The 26,534-nt window shown below is 43.0% G+C and overlaps 1 protein-coding gene across 1 annotated transcript in view; it reads left to right on the top strand.

Annotated features, from left to right (window-relative positions):
- The first annotated feature begins 7,558 nt into the window (after positions 1-7,558).
- The window catches only part of ERCC3 (excision repair cross-complementation group 3), a 29,363-nt gene continuing 10,387 nt past the window's right edge, over positions 7,559-26,534 (top strand). The window contains exons 1-10 of the mRNA XM_004694877.2: positions 7,559-7,642; positions 7,909-8,114; positions 8,991-9,227; positions 10,970-11,019; positions 11,395-11,530; positions 11,761-11,925; positions 12,379-12,583; positions 17,349-17,663; positions 18,172-18,356; positions 21,467-21,669. Coding sequence (XP_004694934.1) covers positions 7,615-7,642; positions 7,909-8,114; positions 8,991-9,227; positions 10,970-11,019; positions 11,395-11,530; positions 11,761-11,925; positions 12,379-12,583; positions 17,349-17,663; positions 18,172-18,356; positions 21,467-21,669 — 1,730 coding nt within the window. The 5' untranslated portion in view covers positions 7,559-7,614. The remainder of the gene's footprint in view (positions 7,643-7,908; positions 8,115-8,990; positions 9,228-10,969; positions 11,020-11,394; positions 11,531-11,760; positions 11,926-12,378; positions 12,584-17,348; positions 17,664-18,171; positions 18,357-21,466; positions 21,670-26,534) is intronic.

The raw sequence follows: 26,534 nt of genomic DNA, 5'->3' as shown, positions 1-26,534 counted from the left end.
AGGGTGAGAGGCTTCACCAGAGAAGAGTGGGGAGCAGAACAGGCAGATCAACAAAGTACACTGCTGAGGGGAGCAGCGGGCGGGTGAGGAGAGGTCTGCCACGCCATGTGGATCTCCTCCAGGACAGGCGGGATCGAACTCATGCGGAAGTGGCTTTAGCTTCTTAGTGCTGTGCTTTAACCTACTGCGCCACCAGGGAGGGCCCAGTTACCTCATTTTATGTCAAGAGCTATCATCAGCACAAAATTTATGCTCCAAAAAAAGAGCAAATCCCCACCAAAACTATAGCATCAATCCAGCAAAATAGTCACATTCAGTTTTCTTTTAATTAAACTTAAGGAAGAATTGGTTTTCTTTGACATCTCATTATTCATAACAATAAATAAAATTATTGATAACAAATTTTCTAAAGAAATAATCATACATTTTGCCCAAGTCCAAATAATCTAAATTTCTTAGATTTCTTGTCATTTCCAAAAATAAAGGATTTCTAACTTCCTAGTTCTCTAAAGCAAACATTAACAAAACAAAACAAACAAACAAAAAAACAAGGTACCAAAAAAAAACCCCTCTATATTTCTGAATAGCTCACTTTAGTTACATATTTTCTGTCCCAACACTCAAATTCAAAATGTTCCAGGGTATCCCAGAGTGAAACTGGGCTGCCTGTCTGTGGGTCCTCACCCACACGCTTAAAGTTTAATTTTCTGCAGGCACATACAAAAGGGTAATGGGTTTATTTACCAAAAGGAAGAGGAAAAGGAACAACCGAAGGAAAGAGAGAGGTATACAAAGTAACTGGAATATCTTACCATCTCCGCTAACTTGGAGCTCTAGTAACCAAGCTAAAACTAAAAACCCTCAGTCTTATAGTCTGAGAGCTGTTGCTCCAAAGAGAGAGCTATTATCTCTCCAGAGCAACCATTGGAAAACCGCTCTCTATTTATCCCCCAAAGTCCCAGAATGCCTGCTTAGCTCCGCCCTTGGGTCCTCACAGTTCTCTCCTGGTACTGCTGGGAGTTGTAGTTTCCAATCACTGGAGCAGGTGGAATACAGAAAGCTGGAGTAGAGGGTGGAGTCCACGAAACTGCAGAGTTCCTTTAGGACATCCTCTCCCTTAACAAAAAGATACTAACTTCCTAAGAACATGACAGTCTTCATTTCAAACAATTCAATCTTTTTCCATGGCAACACTGCGGGATTCCTTGGCTACCATAAGTAGCATTAGTTGACTGTGGAATTTCTCAATCTTCTTCACATCTTAAGCTTGGTCTGTTCTATACACTGAAACAAACGAAATCATCTTTTACTTTAATACACAGACTTCCATCAGAATGCCTATATTTGAGAACCACAGGTGGTTCACACCTTATGAAGATAATGTTGGTGAGGTAGACTTTCTCCACTGTGCTTCTGAACTCCTCCCAGGTCTGGTATGTGGCATGGTTGCAGAAGAGAAAAGGAGGCAAGACTGGGACCCAAGAGGAGAAACCCGGCCATCTACTGACCTCCCTTGGGTGGCTATCCACTTGTTATAGGGTAGCCCAGAGTGAAACTGGGCTGCCTGTCTGTGGGTCCTCGTCCACACGCTTAAAAGTTAATTGTTCTGCAGACACACACAAAAGGGTATTGGGTTTATTTACAAAAGGGGAAAGGAAAAGGAACAACTTAAGGAAAGAGAGAAAGAGATACAAGGTAACTGGAATATCTTACCCCCTAGGCTGACTTGGAGCTCTAGTAACAAAACTAACTGCTAGCCCTCAGTCACTCTGTGTGAGAGCCATTGCCCCAGAGAGAGAGAACCATTACCTCTCCGGAGTGACTGTTGAAAAACGGCTCCCTATTTATCCCCCAAAGTCTCAGAATGCCTGCTTAGCTCTACCCTTGGGTCCTTGCAGTTCTCTCCCTGGTACTGCTGGGAGTTGTAGTTTTCCAATCACTGGGGCAGGGGTGGAGTCCACAAAAACTCTGCAGAGTTCCTTTAGGACATCCTTCCTTTTAACACACTGACTCAAAAACTGGTCCATTTTCAATTTCATGCTGGTTTTGTTACATGGCACCCCCGTGTGAACTGGGCTGCCTATCTGTGGGTCCTCATCCGCACACTTAAAATTTAGTTGTACTGCAGGCACACACAAAAGGGTCAATAATGGGTTTATTTACAAAAAAGGGGAAAGGAAAAGGAACAACTCAGGGAAAGAGAGAGATGCAAGGTAACTAGAATATCTTACCAGCTCAGCTGATTTGGAGCTCTAGTAACAAGCTGCTAGCCCCCAGTCATACGGTCCAAGAGATCCATTGCCCCAGAGAGAGCCATTGCCCAAGTCCCCCAGACCCGTTTGAAAATGGCTCCTTATTTATTCCCCAAATTCCCAGAATGCTGCGTAGCTCCACCCTTGGGTCCTCGAAGTTCTCTCCCTGGTACTGCTGGGAGTTGTAGTTTCCAATCACTGGAGTAGGGGGTAGAGTCCAGAAAGTTGGAGTAGAGGGTGGAGTCCACAAAACTGCAGAGTTCCTTTAAGACATTCTTCCCTTAACAGTTTCATGGGCTCCTCTGACATCTGCTCAATGGGTGCCATTTGTATCATACTGTCAAAGGACTCAAGACAGATCCTTACTGATCTTTTGTTGAGCTCCAGTATCTTACCAAAACTCTTTTTCCTTACCTTAAGCCTGCTTAGAGTTGCTCCTTAGGCACCTCTTAACAGTATTACAGCCTTTCTACTTCCCCATCATTTGGGTCCCAGTGAGGAAAGATTCTTCTGGTTCTGAGGTTTCTAAATATTCCTGGTGGAGACAATGGCCTTCACTGGCCTTTCTTAAAATCACTTTCCTTTTATTCAACATTTAATAGTGTTTGTAACATGGATTTTATGTCTTCTCAGGGAAGCCAATGGGCAGTGGGCAGTTTCCCCCGCTGCCTGGGTGTTGGCACTGGCCCCAGAAAATACATCTTGAGGGTCAGTCTACACAGGTGGCAGAAGCAGCCCCTGCCACTGCCCAGCACACTGCTTTCTGGCAGCACCCAGGCCAACCACTATAGCATATTACCATTGCCAACTAGGGCTCAGGCTGCTGGCCTCTGTAGCAATGACAGCAGTAGTAGATCTCTCCTGCAACACTGCCCCAGGGTATGCAATTGTAAAACTCAAACTCTTCTGTAAGGAAGAGCATTGGGCCTCATTGGGGCAGCATTATGACTCCCTGGAGCTGCAGGAAGTAGAGGCAAACATGGTGGGCTCCCAACAGAACCCACCAGACAGCAGCTAGGTTCTATGTCCTAGTGCTTCTACAGGCTTCCACCCTCTTCTTGGGCCTGTGAGATGCTGCTGATGCCATCTGGGGTGAGGTAGGTTGCCACTTGTGTCCTTGGAAATTTTGTTTCCTCAATATCCTTTTTGTTAAATAATCCCAATTGTTGTTCTCTGAGCTTGAGTGGTTGTCACTGCACCTCCTGCGGAATCTGCGTGAGCATTCACGTGGACTTTGGCTCAAAGTTCAAGGAACAGTGCATGCAGAGGTACAATGTGGCACTTGCCAATGTTTTGGAGCTTGGCTTCCTGTTTGCTAGATTCTGTTCTTAGTAATACTGTTTACTGTACTTTGCTCATGTGCTTTCAACCTGTTATTCATTCAACTCCTAGTAATCATGATATTGTTTATTTCTATAATGATGAGCTTACCACTGCCAGTAACGAAGTCAATAATTTTGGGCCAGAGGCTTTGGCATCCACGCAGAAGAAGTAAGGGAATGATTAAGCTTCCAGAATCAACAGATGAGCCTATCCCATATACAGGAATTTACTATAAGGGAGAAAGAATAGTTAATGTAAAAAGAAAAGAGTTAGGTGGTTGAGTCTAAGCTTTTGGGAAAGATTAAAAAGGTCACCTCCTCCTTGGTGCACGTTAAGCAAAGCACAACAAGAGTCTATTTTAGAACAATACCGTAAGTCTCTTCCATATTTGCCTAATCATAAAGTTACTGAATGGCAACGATATAGAGACTATGTAGCAGAAAGATATAAAAGACTCTTTGAACAAGGCAACAACTGGGAGTGGAACTAAAAGGTTAGTTAGGCAAGATGTATCAGACGAATGAATAACTACATTCTCTTATGTCTCACACCATTAACCATTGATTGTCAGATTGTCATCCCCTTTTCCATCCGCTTCTAAGAAAATGTAACACATCACCTTCTTTTTCAAGATGTATTGTGCTGCTAAGTATGTAACCAAACGCTGATGTAATCATTATTCTTGCCAAAAAATACTGTATAAATACGAAAGCTTACTTCTTCACATTACATTCAGATATGCACTCCTGAAGTCGTGTCTGTCTGTCATTTATTGCGCTGAATCCTTATCCACCTCCTTCTGAGACACTCATCACCCTGAGGTCCAGTGCTCCCGACTGTGCTGGTCCATGGCAAGTGGTCTTGTAAGTGACCATATGAAAGTGATCTGTCTCCTACCTTGGCACTCTCCTTTGACCCTGTATAACAGTGTTTCAACTGACCAGAGACCAAGGTCCAAACTGAAGCTGTAAGTGCCAAGCTGGAGATTTCTCCACAGATACCCTCTTTACAGTATGTTCAATGCTAAAAGTCTAGCAGCTCCAATTGCCTGAAAGTGCAACTGGTTTGAACTATCAATGTCTAACTGGCTAAGAGCCCCACAGTCTAAACTGCTAAAAGCCTCAGTCTTGCCCCTACTTACCATCAGCCCTAAGGCAGGGTGGAATTTGAAGAGCTCTACCTTCTAGAGAGTTCACACCAGGGGGTGAAGTCTAGAAAGCCCCACTTTCAACCCGAGGTAGATTATGTGCACCACCCAATGGTTTAGAGGTTGTTTCTTGCTGTTCTCTTACTGTAATATGTTCTCTTCCAGCCTCTCCTAGTGACACTGCACCTTCCTCTCAGTTATTTCCTAGAGTAGTCTGAGGAAAAAATCCTATTGCTTGTTAGAGATGTCTGTAATCTGGGAAACAGCTAAACTGGAAGATTTAGAGACTTTATGTTAGCAAAAAGAAAACAACCAATTTTGCTGTTAGAAGTTCATGTAGGGGACTCACACATGTAGGCCACCCCGTTTCCCCCCCTCCTTTTTTTTAAAAAAAAAAGATTTATTTATGGGCCCTCCCTGGTGGCGCAGTGGGTTAAAGCACAGCACTAAGAAGCTAAAGCCACTTCCACATGAGTTCATTCCCGCCTGCCCTGGAGGTGACCACATGGCGTGGCAGACCTCTCCTGACCCGCCCGCTGCTCCCCTCAGCAGTGTACTTCGTCGATCTGCCTGTTCTGTTCCCCACTCTGTCTCTGGTGAAGCCTCTCGCCACTCCTAAGTCTGTACCCCAGTTCTGTATGCACTAATAAATAAATCTTAAAAAAAAAGATTTATTTATGCATACAGAACTGGGGTACAGGCCAGAGGTGCATGGTGGTGAGAGACAGAGTGGGGAGCAGAACAGGCTGACTGACGAAGTACACTGCTGAGAGGAGCAGGGGGTGGGTCAGAAGAGGCCTGCTGCGCCATGTGGATCACCTCTGGGGTGGGGATCAAACTCATGCTGAAGTGGTTTTAGTTTAACCTGCTACGCCACCAGGGAGAGTTCCTGTTTCCCTTTTATTATGTTTTGAGATTTTTGGGGAAGAACCAAAAAAAAAAAAAAGCTGTATAGTCTGGTCTTCATATCGATACAAGCATGCTTTAGGATAGAAAGAAACCTTTCTAAGTCTCAGATGGGCTCTCCTGAATCCACAAACTTGCCTTCTCTAAATAGGTTCTTCCATCTGCTGCATTAAGACAAAATACATATAAGACTGTAACAGGGTGGTCCCTAGGAAAATGTGAAGATCCAGGTTCTCTGCCCTACCAAGAAGGAGGGTGGAGCTGAGCGGAGAAGGAGAGAAGGAAAAGAAGGAAGCTGGATGGAGAACAAGAAGGAGACCTGAGGGAGCCACATGGAGCAGCAAGCACTCCATGAAGAAACCGTGCTTGTTTCCTGACCCTGGACTGGTTAAGGCAGATGTGGGTGAGATACCTGTAGGGAGGTGACTATGGCAGTGTTCACATTGATTTTGATTTTGCTTTTCCTCCCAGATTTTCTGACCCTTTTCTATGGGTCCCAGCCAGAAGGTGCTTTAGTCTAGTGGTGGGCTTTCAGGCCTTGCTTTGAGCCAATCCCTTTTGGGTTGACTTTTGCCCACGAGGGGATGGGTAACTTCAGGTGTTTGATTTAGAAGCTATATTCTTTGTGTTCTGTATTGTATATTTACTGTATTAAAGTCCCTTTTCATTAAAGTTTTATATGTTTTGTCTTGATGCGGTGGGTGGCAGAACCCACTTAGAGCAGGCAGGTTTGGGGCTTCAGGGGTGTCCCTCTCTCCCTGTCCTGTAACAGATTTGGTGTCCTGTAACAAGACCTTTAATGGAAAGGAACTTTAATGTAATTAGTGTGCAATACAGAATAGACAAAGAATATAGTTTCTAAATCAAACACCCCAAATCATCCATCCCCTCATGGATAAAAGTCTACCCAAAAGAGATTGCCACAAAGCAAGGCCTGAAAGCCCGCCACAGGCTAAAACACCTTCTGGCAGGGACCCATAGAAAAGGGTCAGAAATGGCCAGACAAGTTTGGAGGCAAAAGCAAAGTCTAAATCAAAATAAATGCTGCCATAGCGAACCTCCCCACGGGTCTCTTACCCACATCTGTTTCAATCAGTCCAGCACCAAGAAACAAGAGCTGCTTCTTCACTTGTCTCTCTGCTCCATGTGCCTCCCTCAAGTCACCTTTTGGCTCTCCATCCTGCTTCCTTCCTCCTCAGTCTCCTCTCCAAACTCTTCTCTTCTCTGCTGAGCTCCACCTTCCTTCTGGGTAGGAGAAGGGAACATGGAACCTCTCCGTTTCCTGATACATTCACAGATAACATCTAACTCTGCAGACTAAGAGAGCATTTGAAATTATATATAACAGTCCTTTTTTTTTTTTTAATAAGAACGTCACCAGATGTCTCTTTACCTTGGCTATAGAACTATTTATATGTCTCCTATGGATAGCCTACCTGCACAAACCTTATTAATGAGACCAAGACATTTGAAGGATGGGACCAACACTCAGAGAAATCTCTTTAATAAACTTCTCTTTGAATCGCTTCACAGTGAGCGGTATTTCAGTGGACAGGCCAAATCTGCCACCCAGTGCTTGGTTCACACAGATACTTACTTGATATTTACACAAGACACTGGTACTATCTCAGAGAGGTATTCTGAGGCCACTCATTCAGAACAGTATCTGTCACTCTTGGCTGTTTCACTTTGCCTTAAGCAATTAACTGCTCATATATCTACTAGAATTTAATTTCCAGAATTCAAAGTCCTAGCCCAGTGGCTAAGACAGTGACCACACCACCATCACTGGTGTTCGTTCACTATTTCACGGAAGGACGAGCGGGACCTCTACTGGTGAACACCACTCCACCTCAGCCCTCCGTTTGACCCGCCCCATCCGGGACCCAGAGGTGGGACTTCCGGGAGTGGCCATACCGGAATTCCGGCGCATACAGGAAGTTTAATGGGGCTAGCGGCCTCTGCTCCAGAGCTGTAGTGGTGACGATGGGTAAAAGAGACCGAGCGGACCGCGGTGAGCCTCTGGCGTGCTGGGCGCCACTCTTTCGTCCTGGTCCGCGCCTGATTTCCGTCCGCTCAGCGGCAGCTGCTCCCTGAGCCCCTCGCCACGCGTGCCCTGGTCTGCCCGACCTGCTGGGCGGGGAACCTTAACGTGGGGGTCGCTCCGCGTGGTTAGGCGTTTCTGGGGCGCGCCCCGCTGAATGCCTCCCGCCGAGCTGCCGGGCGGGGCGGAGGGCACCGAGGCTCCTGACGTGCTCACTTACGTGTCGGTGTTTGCAGATAAGAAGAAGTCCAAGAAACGGCATTACGAGGATGAGGAAGAAGATGAGGACGACGCTCCTGGGAACGAGTCGCAGGAAGCCGTTCCTTCGGCTGCCGGGAAGCAGGTGGATGAGTCAGGCACCAAAGTGGATGAATATGGAGCTAAGGACTACCGGCTGCAGATGCCCCTAAAGGACGACCACGCCTCCAGACCCCTCTGGGTGGTAAGCACATCCGGTAGCTAAGTGAGACCCCAAGCATTTACGGAGCTGAAATAAGTGATGCATGACACTCACTGCCTCAGGGCTGTCTGGGGAGATAGTTTCCAGAAACAGAGAAGCTTGAGAGAGGAGCTAGCTAGCAGGGAAGTTGCAGTTGTGCCGGCTTTTTTGGCCTTCCATCGTCTCTAACCGTCACTTTTACTGCCATTTTACAAGACAAGTGGCATTTGTCTTGGAAGTTTAACTCCCCACTTAATGACATGCTAGGCAGTTTTTTTTTTTTGCTCAGCTCAAGGTAATCAGTGTGCTATCTTATTTTGAAATCTAGACAGGTAGCTGGGGGAGAGACAGTAAGCTGATGAAGAATCGTGGAAAGCATCAATTTACTTTGGAAACCTGTTCTTTCTCTTTATTACTGTATCTAATTAAAATAACAGGCTTTCGAGTTTGTTGAAAGAGTGCCTACAAGACTATCTCTGGTGTTGATAGCTTAAAGATCGCTTTTGGGGCAACTTGTATTTCTCTCTCTCTCTTTTTTTTTGGTTTTACATTTTTTCATAGAAGAACTGGGGTGTAGGCCAAAGGACCTGGATGTGAGAGGATTTACTGGAGACAGAGTGGGAGCAGAACAGGTAGATCTCCTGAAATACACTGCTGAGGGGAGTAGCAGGTGAGACAGGAGAGATTTGCTGCTTCATATGGGTCAGCTCCCTTGCTAGGGATTGAACTGAGGCTGTAGTGGTGATAGCACAGAGACTTAACCCCTAGACCACTAGGGAGGCCCAACTTGTCCTTTCTTAAGAGTGATATGAAAAACAGCCTAATTGTTTCTGCAACTCAGTTTCCTTGTCTATATTGTGTCTGCTTAATGTTTTGCAGGCTCCTGATGGCCACATTTTCTTAGAAGCCTTCTCTCCAGTTTATAAATATGCTCAAGACTTTCTGGTGGCTATTGCTGAGCCTGTATGCCGACCAACCCATGTGCATGAGTACAAACTAACTGCCTACTCTCTGTATGCAGCTGTGAGCGTTGGGTTACAAACTAGTGACATCACTGAGTATCTCAGGAAGCTCAGCAAAACAGGAGTTCCTGATGGAATTATTCAGTTTATTAAGGTACGAGGGGTTATACCCATTGCTTTTACCCTCTTTGTTAATGCAGCAATAGAGAGGAATAGGTGTTACTTTTTGTTAACCTGTGACAGTCCTAAAAGTGCCATTTGGATCTAGTGTGGAGAGCCTAACTGATTACCCTAGCTGCAGCTTCTCTGTATCCAGCATTGTGTTCTTGCTGAGCACATACTTCTGTAAGCTTCTCTTTGCCAGTGTTGCTAGCACAGTGTGTGTGTGTGGGGGGTGGGGGGGTGGGGTGGGGGTGGGGCTCCTCACTCAGGTCAGGGTTATTTGGGAATGTAGCCCAAAGGGAGTGGTGCTATGAACTGAATTGAATGCCTTTAAAAATTCATATGTGAAAGCCCTTGCCCCTTTTGTGATTGTATTTGGCAAAAGGAAGTTATTAAGGCTGTTAAGAGTGGGGCCCTGATCATGTGGGATTGGTTTTCTTATAAGAGATACCAGAAAGTTTGTGCAGTCATGGTTTCTTTGAACACGAACGAGGAAGAGGTCTTGTGAAGATACACAAGAAGGTGGCTTTATGGACTTCTAAAATAAGTTTCTAGTGAACTATGAAGTTTCTAATTTTTTATGGCTGCTTCATCAGACTAAATAAACTGAGACTACTTGCTTGAGACCATTACTTAACAATTTCCATTAGGAGAAGTCAAGAAGAACTTCAAGTGTTGAGTGGATGGGGGTATCAGTGGAAGAGCAGCTGGATATGCTTATGTTTATTCTGAGCTAGGTGAATGCCATTCCAAAGAGGTGGCAATGGTTTTTCATGGCCTCAGTGATCTAAAGGGAGTTCGATTCATACCTCCAAATTTGGAGTGGCAGAAGATGAATGCCACAGGCATCAATCTATTACAGCCATGCATCCAGTCTCAGAGAATCTGGTAAGAGCCCTGAAGAGAGTTTTCTTTTTTTGTGATATGGAATGTAGCCTGCAGAAAATAGCCTGGGCCTCACTAGAATGAACCTGTATCACACCTACAGCTCATTCTTGTTTGGGAGCTGCTTACAGGGATGTAGATAGTACAGTAATGATTCCAGAAGGACAGTACTGGGAGCAGACAACAACCCAAGAGTTGAATAGCAGATATTTGTGGTCACCATACAACCTCTGTTGCCTTCTATTCTAAAGAATCTTGGGAGTTTGGGAGGATTTAAACTGTACTTCTCCTGGCAGTGGAGCTAGGGCTTGGAGCCCTGCTTATGTGACTTAAAAGTAGGGCTTTTCCCACAATCCTCATGTGTTATAGCATGGCCAGTAGCTCAGAATCAGTTTTTGCAAATCAAGAAGCAAGCTTATGTCAAGGAGGAGTAGGGCGCTTTAGTTAAGATGCCAGGAAATATCTGCATTTTGTTAGGAAGCAAACAGTTACTGAAAACTACCAACTTTGTGCTGGGATCTGTAGTAACATGATGTGGCAGGATGAACCTCTAGTTTAGGATGGGGCCTGTGGGAATGGTAAAGAAAGGGAAAGGAAAAATAAAGTTTTTAGGCAGCATTTTAAAAATTAAACTCATCAGAATTAACCAAGCAGGAGAAAGGTTTTGCTCTCAAAGGATAGAAGCTAATAGAGACAAATCAATTTAGGCAGATCTAATCCTGGGTTTTTCTCAAGTAAAATGAACACTTGACTGCGTGCGTGAGTAGTAAGATGTCCCTTCTAACGAGTGTGTCCTGACTGAGCTGCATATTGCTGATTTTGCCTCTTTGGTGTTGTCACTTCCTGCAGTTGTGTACTGTCAGCTATGGAAAAGTCAAGCTGGTCCTGAAACATAACAGGTAAGGGATTTTGTGGCAGGTCCATCCAAGGCACATTCCCTCTTTGCATACCAAGTATCAAGGACCTAACTACAATGCCTACTGAAGGAATAAAGGAATAAGCAAAGGGAAGTGACTAAAACTGGAATTTCCTTCACTGGCCAAAGTATTCCCCTGGCCAGTATTCATCCCTGCTGATGTGACTTAAAAGTGGGCCTTTTCCCATATCCTCATGTGTTATGTCATGGCCAAGAGCTCAGCACTCAGGTTTTGCACAGGGAGAGATTGAAGATAGGCATAAATCCACTATTTCCAGACCATCTAATTGAATGAGTGATGAAACCTTCTGGGAACCGTGTATTGGTCTGGAGTATCTCCTTCCTACCCCACTTGTAGGTATTTCGTTGAAAGCTCCCATCCTGATGTAATCCAGCATCTTCTCCAGGATTCTGTGATCCGGGAGTGCCGCTTGAGGAACTCTGAAGGGGAGGCTACTGAACTTATCACAGAGACTTTCACGAGCAAATCTGCTGTATGTGGGCTCTTGGTCATGGGGAGGGGACTTTTTGGGAATGGGGGTGGTATGGCGAATTTAGACTTCCAGTTCTCTCCGATGCTGTTAGTCAAGCGTTTGTAACCTAGTGGCCCCACAGTTATCTTATGACACTGAGTTCCCCCTTGTATTTGCCCCTCGTGACTCTTGCTTGGTAACAGTACAGTTACATGTTTCCTGCAGATTTAGGCCCTGCCTTTCTCTTATAGATTGCCAGGACTGCTGAAGGCAGTGGTGGTCCCTCCACTTCCCAGGTACCAGATGCTCAGGGTAAATCTGACATCCCTACCGACCTGTTTGACTTTTATGAGCAAATGGACAAGGATGAGGAAGAAGAGGAAGAGACACAGACAGTGTCTTTTGAAGTCAAGCAGGTCAGCGAATATATCCTTCCTGGTTCTTCTCTGAGTTGGTGCCAAAGCTGTTCCAGCTCTTCATCAACTAAGTGTCATCTGTGTGAGAGGATGGAATTCTGAGTTGCGGTTCTTTTTCTGGTTGGGATTGGAGAGTTGAGACCATCATTTATCTTAATGGAGTTAACCTGAGTGTCCTATTCCCCAGATTCATAAGTCTGTAGAAAAATAGAGGAAATGGGACCTAAAGGGCATTTTTGGTGACTGACTGGTTATTACATTTTTGTCTGTGTTGTTTGGTTTTCTGTGTTTTAATCTACCTGTTAACAAGCAAGATCTAAAATTACAGACGTCTAGATTAACCGCTAACTTTTTTGACTATAAGGCCCCTTAGAATATATAGAATATATGCTATTTTTTTTAAACACAACATGGAGGTAATGAGATTCTGAAACCCTCATGTGCACTTCTCAGGAAATGATTGAGGAACTCCAGAAACGTTGCATCCATTTGGAGTACCCTCTGTTGGCAGAATATGACTTCCGGAATGATTCTGTTAACCCTGATATCAACATTGACCTGAAACCCACAGCTGTGCTTAGACCTTACCAGGAGAAGAGCTTGCGAAAGATGTTTGGGAATGGGCGTGCACGCTCTGGAGTCATTGTTCTTCCTTGTGGTAAGTGCCAACTGATGTTGATGGCCAGGCTCTTCTCGCTACTTTCCACTTGTCTTTTGCACACTTCTCTATTTACTGAGGGGCTGCCAGTCAGATGACTCCTGATGGCAATATTTGGCAAATATTTGTGTGCTTGCTGTTCACAGGACCCTGCCCCAGGTACTGGGGATCTAACAGTGAATTGAGAAAACCCCATGGGCATGTTTTGGTGGAATAGGGAGAGACAGTAAACAAAACAATAAAATTGGGCTGTGAAGAAAAATAGCAGGTTGGCAAGTTAGGCAGTGATGTCAGGGAGGGGCTGTTTTACATGCTAGGGTTAGGTTCTTGTTCTTTGCAGTCGGTCTTGTAAATTAGGTATTTTGGGGACTCCCAGCACAGAAACAGCTTGCTTCTGGAGGGCTTATTACAGAAAGTATGTCTAAGAAAGCCCCATTGATGCCTGTCTTTAAATTATGTCAGGTTTTGGTCTAGGACAGATCAAGGTCACAGCAGACTCACAGAGACCCTGCTCTAGTCTTCAGGAGGCAGAGTCTCTGGGGGAAGGGCTTGCACCCTCAGGTTCTTCTTATTTAACTCCATGGGTTATATTGAGGCACATCTCTGGTCGAGGAAGAATTGCTGCTTAAAGAATAGTTTGATTTTTTATATATATTATATATATAATTGTCTTTACATTACTTTGTGCATTTTTTCATCTAGTTGTAATCCCCATGGGCTTCCCATCACCATAGTCTAGTGCATTTCCCTCCCCCTAGTGTTTTTGATCCCATTCCCCACTCCACCCCCATAAAATGTCTCTGGTATATAGCTGCCCTTTATTCTTACTATTATTTTCTCGCCTGGTCCATTATATTCCTGCTGTGAGCGAAACCACCCGGTATTGTTCTTTTTCTTTCTGGCTTCTCTCACTAATAATGATCTTTTCCAGCTCCATCCATGCAAAAGATATGTGGTTTTTTTGGTTGCTAAGTAATAGTCCTTTGTGTATTTGTACCACATCCTTTTAATCCAGTCATCCACTTTTGGTTATTTGAGCTGTTTCCATGTCTGCAATTGTAAATAAGGCAGCAGTAAACATGGGGGTGCAGGTATCTTTTTGAATCAGTGTTTTTGTGGCTTGGGTAGATACCTAGGAGTGGGATTGCTGGGTCGTAGGGAAGCTCCATGTTTAGCAGTTTGAGGAACCTCCAAACAGTTTTCCATAGTGGTTGTACTAGTTTGCCTTCCCACCAGCATTGCAGGAGAGTTCCTTTTTCTCCACATCCTCGCCAACATTTGTTGTTGCTAGTTGTTTGAAGATGTGCCATTCTCACTGGGGTGAGGTGGTATCTCATTGTGGTTTTAATTTTCATCTCCCTTATGAAAAGTGATGTTGAACATTTTTTCATATGCTTGTTGGCCATCTGCATTTCCTCTTTGGAGAAGTGTCTTTTTAGCCCTTCTGCCCATTTTTTGATGGGGTTGTTTATTTTTGTTGAGTTTTATCAGTTCTTTGTATGTCTTTGTGATCAATCCTTTATCGCTAGTTTTATGTGAGAAAATTTTTTCTCAATCAGTGGGATGTCTTTTTGTCTTTTGTAATGTTTCTTTTGCTGTACAGAAGCTCTTTAATTTAAGGTAGTCCCATTTGTTTATCCTTGCCTTCACTATTGTTGCATTGGGTGCAACATCTTTAAAGATGTCGCTGAAGTATATGTCGTTAGTGTTTGGTCCATCTTTACTTCCAGGTATTTTATGGTTTCTGTTCTTATGTCTAGGTCTTTAATCCACTTTGAGTTGATTTTTGTGTATGGTGAGAAGTAGTGATCTAGTTTCATTTTTTTGCATGTAACTTCCCAGTTTTCCCAGCACCATTTGCTGAACAAACTTTCTTTGTTCCACTGTATCGTCTTTGCTCCTTTGTCAAAGATTAGTTGTCCATAAACCTGTGGGTTTATATCTGGATTTTCTATCTAAATCCACTGGTCTTTGTGTCTGTTCTTGTTCCGGTACCATGCAGTTCTGGTTATTATGGCTTTGTAGTATAGCTTGAAGTTGGGATTGTAATGCCTCCATTCTCTTTCTTCCTAGTCATGAGAGTTTTGGCTATTCGAGGTCTTTTGTTATTCCATATGAATCTCATCATTTTTTTTTTCTGATTGGAATGGTGTAAAACCTGTATATTACTTTTGGCAGGATGGCCATTTTGATGATGTTAATTCTCCAGATCCATGAGCAGGGGATGTCTTTCCATTTCATGGTGTCTTTTGTAATTTTTTTTAAAAGATTTATTTATTTATGCATATAGAAATAGAGAACTGGCCAGAAGCGCAGGGATGGTGAGAGGACCACCCCTCACCACTGAGACAGAACGGGGAGCAGAACAGGCCTAATGACGGGAAAGGGAGCAGTGGGCAGGCCAGGAGAGGTCTGTCACGCCATGTGGATTACCTCCAGGGCGGGCGGGGATCAAAATGATGCTGAAGTGGCTTTAGTGTCTCAATGCTGTGCTTTAACCCACTGTGCCACCAGGGAGGGCCCTTCTTGTATTTCTTGTAACAGTGTTTTGTAATTTTCTTTGTATAGGTCTTTTACCTCTTTTTGGGTTGACTCCCAGGTATTTGCTTCTTTTTGTTTTAATTGAAAAGGGGATTTTTTTTTTTTTTTTTTTTGCTTCTTCTGATTGGTTGTTTGTGTATAGGCCTCTGACTTTTGTATGTTGATTTTATATCCTGCTACCTTGCTAAACTGGTTGATGGTTTTGATTAGTTTCTCTGTGGAGTTTTTAGGGTTTTCCATGTATATTAACATATCATCTTTTACTTCTTCTTTCCCTATTTGAATGCCTTGTATGCCTTTTTCCTGTCTTACTGCTCTGGCTAGAACTTCCAATATTATGTTGAAGAGCAGTGGTGATAGTGGACACCCTTATCTTGTTCCTGATCTCAAAGGAAAGCTTTCAGCTTTTCTCCATTGAGGATAATATTGGCTGTGGGTTTGTCATATATGGCTTTTATCATGTTGAGGTATGTTCCTTCTATTCTGAGCATTTCAAGGGCCTTAAACATAAGTGGGTATTGAGCTTTGTCGAAAGCCTTCTCTGCATCTATTGATATGATTATGTGGTTTTTATTCTTCTGTCAGTTGATGTGATGGTTAATTGATTTTCTGATGTTGAACCATCCTTGTGCTCCTAGTATAAAGCCCACTTGGTCATGGTGTATTACTCTTTTGATGCATTGTTGGATTCTGTTAGCTAAGATTTTGTTGAGGATTTTTGCATCGGTGCTCATAGGGAGATTGGTCTGAAGTTTTCTTTTTTGTGTGTTTTCTTTGTTAGGTTTTGGTATTAGTATGATGTTGGCTCATAGAAAGTATGTGGTAGTTTTCCTTCTTTTTCGATTTTTTTGGATGAGTCTGTGTAGCATAGGCACTAGTTCTTTTCTGAACATTCAGTAAAATTCATTTGTAAATCCATCTGGTCCTGGACTTTTATTTTTGGGGAGGGTTTTGATTACTTCTTCTATTTCCTTGCTTGTAATTGGCCTGTTTAGTTGTTCTATTTCTTCTTTATCAAGCGTTGGGTGGTTGTAGAGTTGTCGAACTAGTTTCCATTTAGTTGTGCATAGTATTCTCCGATTATTCTTTTGATTTCTGCTGGATCTGTTGTGATTTCTCCAGTTTCGTTTATGATTCTGTTTATTTGTGCTTTCTCTTGTTTTTTCTTTGTGAGCCTGGCTAGTGGCCTATCTTGTTTATTTTTTCAAAGAACCAACTTCTGGTTTGGTTGATTTTTTTTTGGACTGTTTTCCTAACTTCCATTTCATTTATTTCTGATTAGACTTTTATTATTTCCTGTCTTCTACTGGCTTTTGGGTTATTTTGTTCTTTTTCCAGTTCTTTAAGGTGGGATGTTAGGTTGTTTCTTTGAGTTATTTTTGTTTCTTCATGTGAGCCTGTAATGCTATATATTTTCCTCTTATAACTTATTTATGTGTCCCATAAATTTTGGAGATAGTTTGATTTTTTTTTTAAGTTTTATTTATGAATACAAGAAGTTGGGTACAGGCAGAGGTACGTGGGGGAGGGGAGTGAGACGGATTCACCAGAGAAAGAGTAGGGAGCAAAACAGGCAGATCCACTGAAATACACTGCTGAGGAGAGTAGCAGGTGGGACCGGAGAGGTGTGCAGCACCATGTGGGTCACCTCCCTGGCCTGGGATTGAACTCATGCTGCAGTGGCTGCGGATAGATTTATAGTGCTGTGCTTTACCCGTTGGGCCACCAGGAAGGGCCCAGGACTAGCTGATTTTTTAATCCTGTTCTTCAAATGTTGGATGGTAATAAACAGGTACTCCTGGAATTTCATTTCTGTCTGCCAGTAGTATATACTTTCATGTATTCCCAAGTTCTCAGACCATTTTGTTGGTGTAATAACAGGTGTCTTGACTCATCCCCACTTTGTGCAGTCTTTGTGCTAGAGATCCTCTTCCCCAGTAACCGCAATTTCCTAGGAAAGTTACCTGGGGGCTTGGCTACAAGTATCTCCTACCTCTGGTTTGTCTTGAGGTTCCAGTATTATAGGAGAGGCTTGTATGCAAAGTGGGTGTGTCTCCTTTTATATATATATATAAAAGAGTCTCAGAGTAGCGAGTGCCTCAGATGTCATTTGGGAGAATTATTACAATTAATCTGCCTAGACTTATGTGCTAAAGAGTCATTCTGTCAGTCCCTGCACTTTATTTCAACCTGGCTGTGGATAACATCTTTTGGTTTCTTGTAGGTGCTGGGAAGTCCCTGGTTGGCGTGACGGCGGCATGCACAGTCCGAAAACGCTGTCTGGTGCTGGGCAACTCAGCGGTGTCTGTGGAGCAGTGGAAAGCCCAGTTCAAGATGTGGTCCACCATCGATGATAGCCAGATCTGCCGCTTCACCTCTGATGCCAAGGACAAGCCCATTGGCTGCTCCATTGCCATCAGTACCTACTCCATGCTGGGCCACACCACCAGAAGGTCTTGGGAGGCTGAGCGAGTCATGGAGTGGCTCAAAACTCAGGAATGGGGCCTCATGATTCTAGATGAAGTCCACACCATCCCAGGTAAACAGATCTGAACTGCTCACTTATCTTATAGACAGAATTGTGTGTCAGCTGTTGTGTTGAAGGAGGAATTACTGTGTGGTCTATCTACTTTGCTACAAAGGCTTTTTGGGTAGAGCTTTTAGTTATTAGCACCTGTGAAGTAAGAGTGAGTAGTAGATGGATGTCCATATTCATAGTCTCCTTAACTACTGACTTGTAGCCATTTAGGAAATGATATTTAATTCCATTCTCCAACTTTCTTATTGTTACAGCTCAAACTTAACATTTTTTGATGACCCTCTGAAAACTGAGCTAGGGATACTGAAGTCTTTGAATATAAGTCATTTCTATTTCTTGTTCTTTTTATCCTTTTTATGTGTTTAAAGTGATAGTTAAGCATTGTCATTTAATCATCCTTATTTAGAGCCAGGTTTCTGTGATCCAGAAATATGAGGCTTAGTCCAAGTCCCAAGACTGTATGTGCTACTGGAGCATTTACAATGTAACAGTATGATTATTTGCCCAGCCAAGATGTTCCGGCGTGTGCTCACCATTGTGCAGGCCCACTGCAAATTGGGTTTGACTGCAACCCTTGTCCGGGAAGATGACAAAATTGTGGATTTAAATTTTCTGATTGGGCCCAAGCTCTATGAGGCCAACTGGATGGAACTACAAAACAACGGCTACATCGCCAAAGTCCAGTGTGCTGAGGTAACTGTCCCCTTCCTGGCACAGTCTCTAAGGGTTGTAGGGGAAATGGACCACATCACTTCCTCTAGAGCATGTACATTGCTGCCCCTGCATGTAGTTCCCACAGGTCTCCCAACCTCACAGTCTTGTGAACCAGAGTTGCTTGTCCAGGGGCATCACTTAATAAGTGGCAAGTCAGGATGTTAATCCAGGCTGGCTCAACTGCAAAGTCCATTTGCCTCCTTACCCTCTTCTCTGGGAGCGAGTACCTCAGGGTGTTCCTGCCCACCCTCTTTTATGAGATTCTTGATGGGTCCTGTGTGGGTGACCATCCAAGCCATCTCCAGTGTCAGCCTGTTGGTGATTACCTGTGGGTCGTGAGAATAGTTTATTTCCAGGAACACATTTTTCCCATTTTGTTCTATAATGATTCCCTGTATATGTTAAAAATATATGTTCAAAGGTAAGTCTTCTCAGAAAGAAAAATAGGAGGTTGGCCTCTTTTGTAATTTGTTTATTTATTGATCGATTGATTTATGCATGTATTCATTTATTTATTGCCTCTTTAAAAAAAAGACATGCCTACATGAGCTGCGTGTAGGACAGAGGTGTGTGTGTGTGTGTGTGAAAGGATTCACCAGAGACAGTGGGGAGCAGAATAGGCAGATTAACTGAAATACACTGCTGAAGGGAGCAGTGGGCAAGATAGGAGAGGTCTGCTGTGCCATGTGGGTCAGCTCCCTGGCCAGGTATTAAACTCAAGCTGCAGTAGCTATAGACTGCTTCATAGTGCTAAGACTTACTCCCCCCTTGTACCACCAGGAAGGCCCCGGTGTCTGTTTTGAAAGGATGTCGAGAAACTTGTTGCTGAAAGATGAATTTGTTCAAAAGATTCCTTAGCCTTCAGTAACAGCTTTGTAATCAGTACACATCTTATGAAACAGCCTGTCAGAATTATTGAGGCTCTTTGTTCTATCTAGAACACCTTTCTTCCTACTCCTCCAATCACTGTCTTAGAACTTAGGTTTGTCATTCCTTGCTTTTTGTTATTTTGCCTTCTATGACCTTGTTTTTTAAGTTTATCCATTTTTTAAAAATCTTTACATATATGTAAATAGAATCAGGTTTTTTATGTTCCTGTATGACTTCTGTCTTTTGCACATTTTTATTCTTTGAATAATGCATTGTTTTTAATGATGCATGTAGTTGTAGTGCATTTCTTTGATTTGCTTTGCAGTGTTCCTTTGTACAAATATACTACAATTTGAATTACAATGAGATTTCTTACAACAATAAAAAACACCATTTTTAATGGTGTTTTGGGTTGCCAATTTGTTTTGTTAACAGCTTTATCAAGATAATAGTTTACATTTCATAACATTCACCTGTTGCAAGTGACTTCTCTGCTTTCAGTCAATATAAACAATTGTGCAGCTGCCCTGCAATCAAATTTTTGAACATTCCTACCACTTTTCCTTATGCTCATTTGCAGTGAATCAAATTTCTGACTTCCAGGTCTTGGTAGTCACTGATTCTGTCTATAAACTTAGAACTTTTTTTGCTTTTGCTGTGTTGATAATGTTGCCACAAATGTTTTTGTTATCTGGGGAACTTGTATCAGAGTTTTTGTAAAACTGTATTGTCTGAATTGTGACCCCATAGTTGTGTGTCATGAACAAGGTAGAAGAGTATCTGCCAGCATGCAAAATACCTATTAAAGGGCTATTTCAGAAAATCATGTTTGTGCATGTTAGTGTTTAATTTTGGTGTAAAGTGATCTAAGTTTGAAAGCCATAACCATGATGGATGCACCTAGAAGTCCCATTGCTGGGTTGAAGACTGCAGATGTTCAGTTTGCTAGCCATGTCTTGGGAAACTGTTTTCCAAAGTGGTGGTACTGATTCATACTCTCATCAAGGGTGAGTTGAGGTTACTCCACATCTCGTATACCTAATACTGAAAATTTTTTTCTTTTAGTTTTTGTAAACTGGTAAGTGTGAAGTGGTAAGCCTTTTGTCTTAGTTGGTATCTTTCTGTTTACTAATGGTGTTAAGTATCTTTTCCTATGTTTGTGGACCATGTATGCTTTAAATCTGTGAGATGCAAGATTTTAAATATTGTGAGAAGTTGCTTTTGCTATAAAGGATTAGAAACTATGGAGTCATAATAGGATGTGGTTTACAGGAACCAGAAAACACAACAACAGCAAAACCTGTGGGTTTGATCCTAGTACAGGGTTTAGTGGTACAGGGTAATTCCAGTGGTAGCAGCATGAAGAAATGGTCTGGAATGATCACGCAGAAATGGCACTCATCACAATCAAAACTCAGAGCCAATCAGGGTAGATTTTATGGCCTGTTTCCACCCTTTCTTGAACTTGTCGGCACACAGCCTTGAGACTTCTATAATCCATGGTATGTCAATATATTTACCCAATCATCCTTCAACTTTTCAACAACGCTAGGATAGTGAAAGTCCTAGGGAGTGTTACTGTCACTCTTTTCTATGCTCAGATTGTCTCAGAATTGGCCAGTGGTATCACTTCAAGCTGACTTTTGTTCATTTGGCATTTCCCCACCATTCTTTGGGTATTCTTTGGGTATACCAGTGACTCAGCAAGGCATTTCTGGGTCATTGGTACTTTTCTGGCCCTGGAATTAGTCATTTCTCCACAGAGCCCATTTAGTGGAGAATGGAATTTAAAAACCAACATCTGGGGAGCTGGGTCGTAGGTGTGTTTGTTGCAGTTAGGATGTTATTGCCTGTCATTGCATCAACAGGTAGCTGGCCAGTGTGTATGTGCATGGGAGTTCTCTGTAGCAGTGTGGACTTAAGTGTGCAGATGTGGTTAACATGGATGGGGTTGTTTGCATGACTGGTTGAGAATCTGATTTTTCTTGCTTGGAGCTTGTGTGAAAATAATTCCCTGAATGTCAGTGAATTAAAAATCTTTGCTAAGTGAGTGACATGTAAGAGTGGGTTGTAATGTTTGTCTTTACAGTTTTATTTATAGGTCATATACATTTGTTTTGATTGTTTAAAGCTAATTCTGCTAAATAGTGGTCATTAGAAGTTTCCAGTAATGTGATGTTTAAACTTGCAGAATGAACCCTGACTTTTATTGGTCACAGGTTTGGTGTCCTATGTCTCCTGAGTTCTACCGGGAGTATGTAGCAATCAAAACTAAGAAAAGAATCTTGCTGTACACCATGAACCCCAACAAATTTAGAGCTTGCCAGTTCCTGATCAAGTTTCATGAGAGAAGAAATGACAAGATTATTGTCTTTGCTGATAATGTGTTTGCCCTGAAGGAATATGCCATTCGGCTGAACAAGTAAGTAATTGACAAGTTGCAGCTGTTTTCCAGCTGATTTATCCCAAGTGAGTGCAGAGGGTGCCTCTTTGTTTCTCAAACCTTTCAGGAACTTCTTAGGATGTAAAGGTCTGATTTTGTAACCTTATTCCCTAGAACCAGGAAAGATAGGAATAGGTGTCTGGATTCAGAGGTTAGAGCATGGTGACTCCAACCCCAGGGAGGAGGGCCTGGAGTTGTGCTGTTCTGTTTGGGAGCCAAGGTGGGTATGAGAGGGTGCTTGGAATTTCAGGCCAAGTGAATGGTCTGGGTGAAGTTGGTATAAGACCAGGAAGGCAAGGCAGACTAGGCCAGCATCTCACATATGGTTCAGCATCTAGAAAGAGCTTTTCAGGAAACACCCATCTGAATCCTCACCAGTTCATAGCCCTGCCCAGATACCTGTGTTTAAGACCTGGCTATTGTAAATTCTCTGCCAAGTAAGAAAGTAGCCTGTGTTTCCTTCCAGTGAATTAGGGCTTTAGATGCTGTGAGTTAGCAGATGATAAAGGCCTTTTTGGAGGCATACTGTAACTCTTTGGGAATAGTCATGCAAAGGGAGGAATCCGTGGAATGGATAAAGAGCAGCTTTTAACTTTAGCAAGCTATGATTTAATCTTTACCTCAGCCATGTGAGGTCATTGTATGTTACAGAAAGCCTAAGTTTCTCAAATTTTTACAGTTGTGCCTTTTTTTTAGCAGTTTGAGGAACCTCCAAACAGTTTTCCATAGTGGTTGTACTAGTTTGCATTCCCACCAGCAGTGCAGGAGAGTTCCTTTTTCTCCACATCCTCGCCAACATTTGTTGTTGCTAGTTGTTTGAAGATGTGCCATTCTCACTGGGGTGAGGTGATATCTCATTGTGGTTTTAATTTGCATCTCCCTTATTACGAGTGATGTTGAACTGACAGCAAATGGGCTCTAGATAAACCTTTGCAGATCTGCTTCCTCCTTTGCTTTTTCTATTACCAGCCAGCGTTCATCTGCTGTCAGCAAAATATTTAATAATGCCTGGACATCTGCCCATGTAGGTTGCAAATATGGTGTTGAAAAGTTCAGTCATTTTCTGTGGGTCATCCCTATAGTCTGGATTAGAGCTCTTCCAATTTAAAAGGTCAGTAGTTGAAAAGGGACTATAGGTCCAGTAAAAATCAGCTGGCCTTTCTTCCTCATTTAATCCCCCTATGGGGTATTGTCGCATTGGGAATTGCCCTACTCTTGCTGCTCCCTGGCCAAATGGTGTTCCTTTCCTAGTCTTATAAGGGGAGATCGTGTCTGACCCAACACCATAGTCAGAAGGTACAAGTGGGGACCCCGGCTGTGATGGTATCCTCAGGCAAAGGAGGGTATATCAGTGGTGGAGGCTGTGGAAATTCCTGGTGTGTGTGTGGGGGGGTGGATATAGTCAAGGTAAATCTGTTAACTCCTCGATTTTTGATTCCTGAGGTTTGCTGTCTTGATAAATAGTTTTCCTTTGCACCATTAAAGTTGCCCCCCTTTCTTATTTTCTTCCATATGCGGGTGCATAAATGCCTGAATAAAGGGAATCTCATCCCATTTTCTGATCTCTGACAAAACAGTTCTAATTGCAAAATAGTATAGTAATTTAAAGATCCATTTACAGGCCATCTTTCCTCAGATTCCAACAGATACATGGACCAAACAGTATTATAATAATGTGCCATTTTCTTCCTTGACATAGGTTTGTAGCTGTAGGTCGACCATCTGGCTAATACCTTACCCAGTGGGCTTTCAGATGGAACAGAAACAGTACCTCCCATAATTTTAGATCCCTGGCTTCCAACAAATGGGGAATTCCAAATTTCAAGTGCTTCCCCGTTCCCACTTAACCGAGCCTAACACACCAAAGGCGCCCCAAATTGAGGCGCCTTCGGATTGCAGGGCACTGGGCTTTTAACCCAGGTCCCCACCTGAATGTGTGAAGGGGAGGGTCTCAGGCACGTCGGGGCAACTTACCCAAATGCCAGGGAACCGCGGTGTACCAATCCAGTTTCCGTGTCTGCAAAAGTCCACAGAGCAGAGAAGGGGGCCTCGCTTCAACTGGGGAGGCAGTGGGAGGTTCCCCGGAGTTAACAAAACTCTGGCAGCTGCTGGGACTGTCCCTTATCCTCCTCAGGAAACAGGATGTCACATGGGTTGCCCACTCTGACAGTGTGAATGGGTAAGCCCTGGCTCGCTGCCATCACCAACTGCTCCATCCGTTTGAAGTCAGAGTTGGGAGAGGGAGAGCCCAGTGGCATCCAGCTCGTGCCTGGCTCGCCAAAATTGTTACCGAGCGCTGGCGCTGGTATCAGTTTCCCTCAGCCAATAAAAGGAAACAGAGTTTGAGGAAAAGGAAAATGGTTTTATTTGTCGACAAATGAGGAGGGCAGCAGACTCATGTCTGAAAGACCACCGTCCTGCTCTTTGGCAAGTTACAGGGCTATTTATACAATGTGCAACAAAGAAAAAGGGGAGGTGGGAATATTTAGTGTGGGAATGTAGATTGGGGGGGTGGGCACCAGTCTTTACACAAAAAGAAACAAAAGTGGGAAATCAACAAGAGTATAGGGGAGGGGGCAGGGGGCAGCACAGGGAGGAAGAGGAGCTGGTATCAGCAAGCTTCCTCACCATTTGCTTTTGTTTGGGATTTCTTTCCTTGAATCTAAACCTGTCAAGGGAAGAAGAACAGCAAGGAAAACAAACAATCAGTTGAGAGCTCGGGGAAAACCAATTTCATCGTAAATTTGTCAAAGGAAGCAGATCTGCAAAGGCTTATCTGAGAGCCCATTTGCTGCATCAGAACATTTTTTCATAGGCTTGTTGGCCATCTGCATTTCCTCTTTGGAGAAGTGTCTTTTCAGCTCCTTTGCCCATTTTTTGATGGGGTTGTTTATTTTTGTTGAGTTTTATCAGTTCTCTGTATTTTTGTGATCAATCCTTTATTGCTAGTTTTGTGTGAGAAAATTTTTTCTCAATCAGTGGGATGTCTGTTTGTTTTTGGTAATGTCTGTCTTGCTGTACAGAAGCTCAGTTGTGCCTTTTTTAATTTAGAAAATATTCATTGCCATACAGATTTTGCAAAATGGCAGTTCCTTGCATCTGTATTCCCACTTAACAATTCTTGTTCTTGTTCCATAAAGGCAGGCACTTTCGATTCTTTTCTATATTTACTTTAATATATATCTAAGTAATAACTTACATAGTAATTCCTTAGTTAATAATTGGAGAAACTGCCTATTTACTTTCTACTGTGGGACTTGAGGATTAGCTCCTTGTATACACCTACGCTCCCCCCCCCCCCATCTTCCTGGTATTTCTTATTTCTGAGTTTAAGTCAATACTCAACCTCACATTATTTTGACTGTGTGTATATGTGTGTATGTGCATTCAGGTATATGTTGTTCAAGCCACTAGTGTAGTATGCTTGCTTCTTGCTTTTTCTTTGGTAAATAGTTGTTTTTGCTGGTGTTAATCATTGCTTTCTCATTACTTTTGCTTACTTTTTGGTACACTAATTACTCCTCTCCAGAATCTTATAACTGTAAACTTCCTCTCAGATGGGTTGGCCCCATTAGGTAATTTCTCAGTTCTATTTCTCTTTTTTTAACTTTACCTATTGGAATCCCTACCAATCCCTTATCTTCCTGCTCTGCCTGCATGTCTTCTAAGATGAAAGAGCTACCCAGCTGTACTCTGACACCATCCTGTATATTCCCTGTACCTCGTATATTATTTATGTTGTGCACTGGACACAAAGGTGACATGTAAGGCAGCTGGTGGTTGAGGTGACCAGAGGCCTTCAGTATGTACAACTCTCCCTGGCTTTGTTTCCTCAGAGGCAAGGGCTTTGCTTTCTTGGGAACACATGTGTTCATAGCATAGTGGAGGAAAGTGCTGTGTGGGGCTCTTGATTCTTCTCAGCATGGCCTTGGGACAGCTTGGGATTCAAGGTCAGTCTCCTCAGGTTCCTGATCCTCAGTTCCCCATGCATTAAACAGAACATGAAACTACCTTTTATCCATTGATAGGAATGGGTGGGTTTTGTTTTTTCTTTAACCCCCAATATAATATCCAGCTTGGTGTTTCATGTGGGTAGGTTCTGTGTACTTGGGAGTTGTCCTTGTTCTTATTCTTACCACTGTTACTACAATCCTTGGGAAGACATGGAAACTGCTCACCAGAACATTTGAAAAGAGTAGAGGAGTTACATGGTAACAGCTTATAACCAGTGAGGTTGTCATATAGGCTTGTGCTCTTTGGCAGACAACTGGAAGTTAGAGAGCAGTTTTAGAATGTAGTGTGATAGGAGGTCAGTGGAAAAAGACTGAAAGAGGCTCTTCTCTTCCCTGCCCCTTGTTAGAGAATGCCTTTGTCATTAATTAGGAAATAATTGTTTCTGAACTTTTGTTTGCATATTGCATTGTTTCCTTCACTCCCATGGAACTTCAAGGCATCCTTGAAGGGGGTTAAGCTTTGAGCAGGACATGTTTAGGCAGAAATGAATTAGGTTCAAAAACAAAGACAAAAGTAGAGGAGGGAGCCCAAAGGGATTAGTCGCCTGACTTCATCCTGGAAAAGAGGTGGCCGTGTGTGTTTTGAAAGGGGATGGGGAGAGTCTGTAGCCCTTTTTTTTTTCTGATTTTTAAATTTTTATTGTAATGGTTTATTTTTACATCATTTTGTGCCTTTTTCCATCTCATTTGTAATCCCTGTGGACTTACCATGAGCAGTTCACCCATCTGCCATCACCATAGTCCCGTGCACCCCTCCCTCCCATTTTTTATCCCATTCCCCACTCCACCACCATAAAATGTCTCTGGTATATAATTGTTTATTTTTTTTTC

The sequence above is a fragment of the Condylura cristata genome, unplaced genomic scaffold (genome assembly GCF_000260355.1).
Source record: "Condylura cristata isolate star-nosed mole 26May11 unplaced genomic scaffold, ConCri1.0 scaffold00049, whole genome shotgun sequence".
In the NCBI taxonomy this organism is placed as follows: domain Eukaryota; kingdom Metazoa; phylum Chordata; class Mammalia; order Eulipotyphla; family Talpidae; genus Condylura; species Condylura cristata.
The sequence above is the reverse complement of the archived record's forward strand: the minus strand, read 5'-3'. Positions and strand labels throughout refer to the sequence as shown.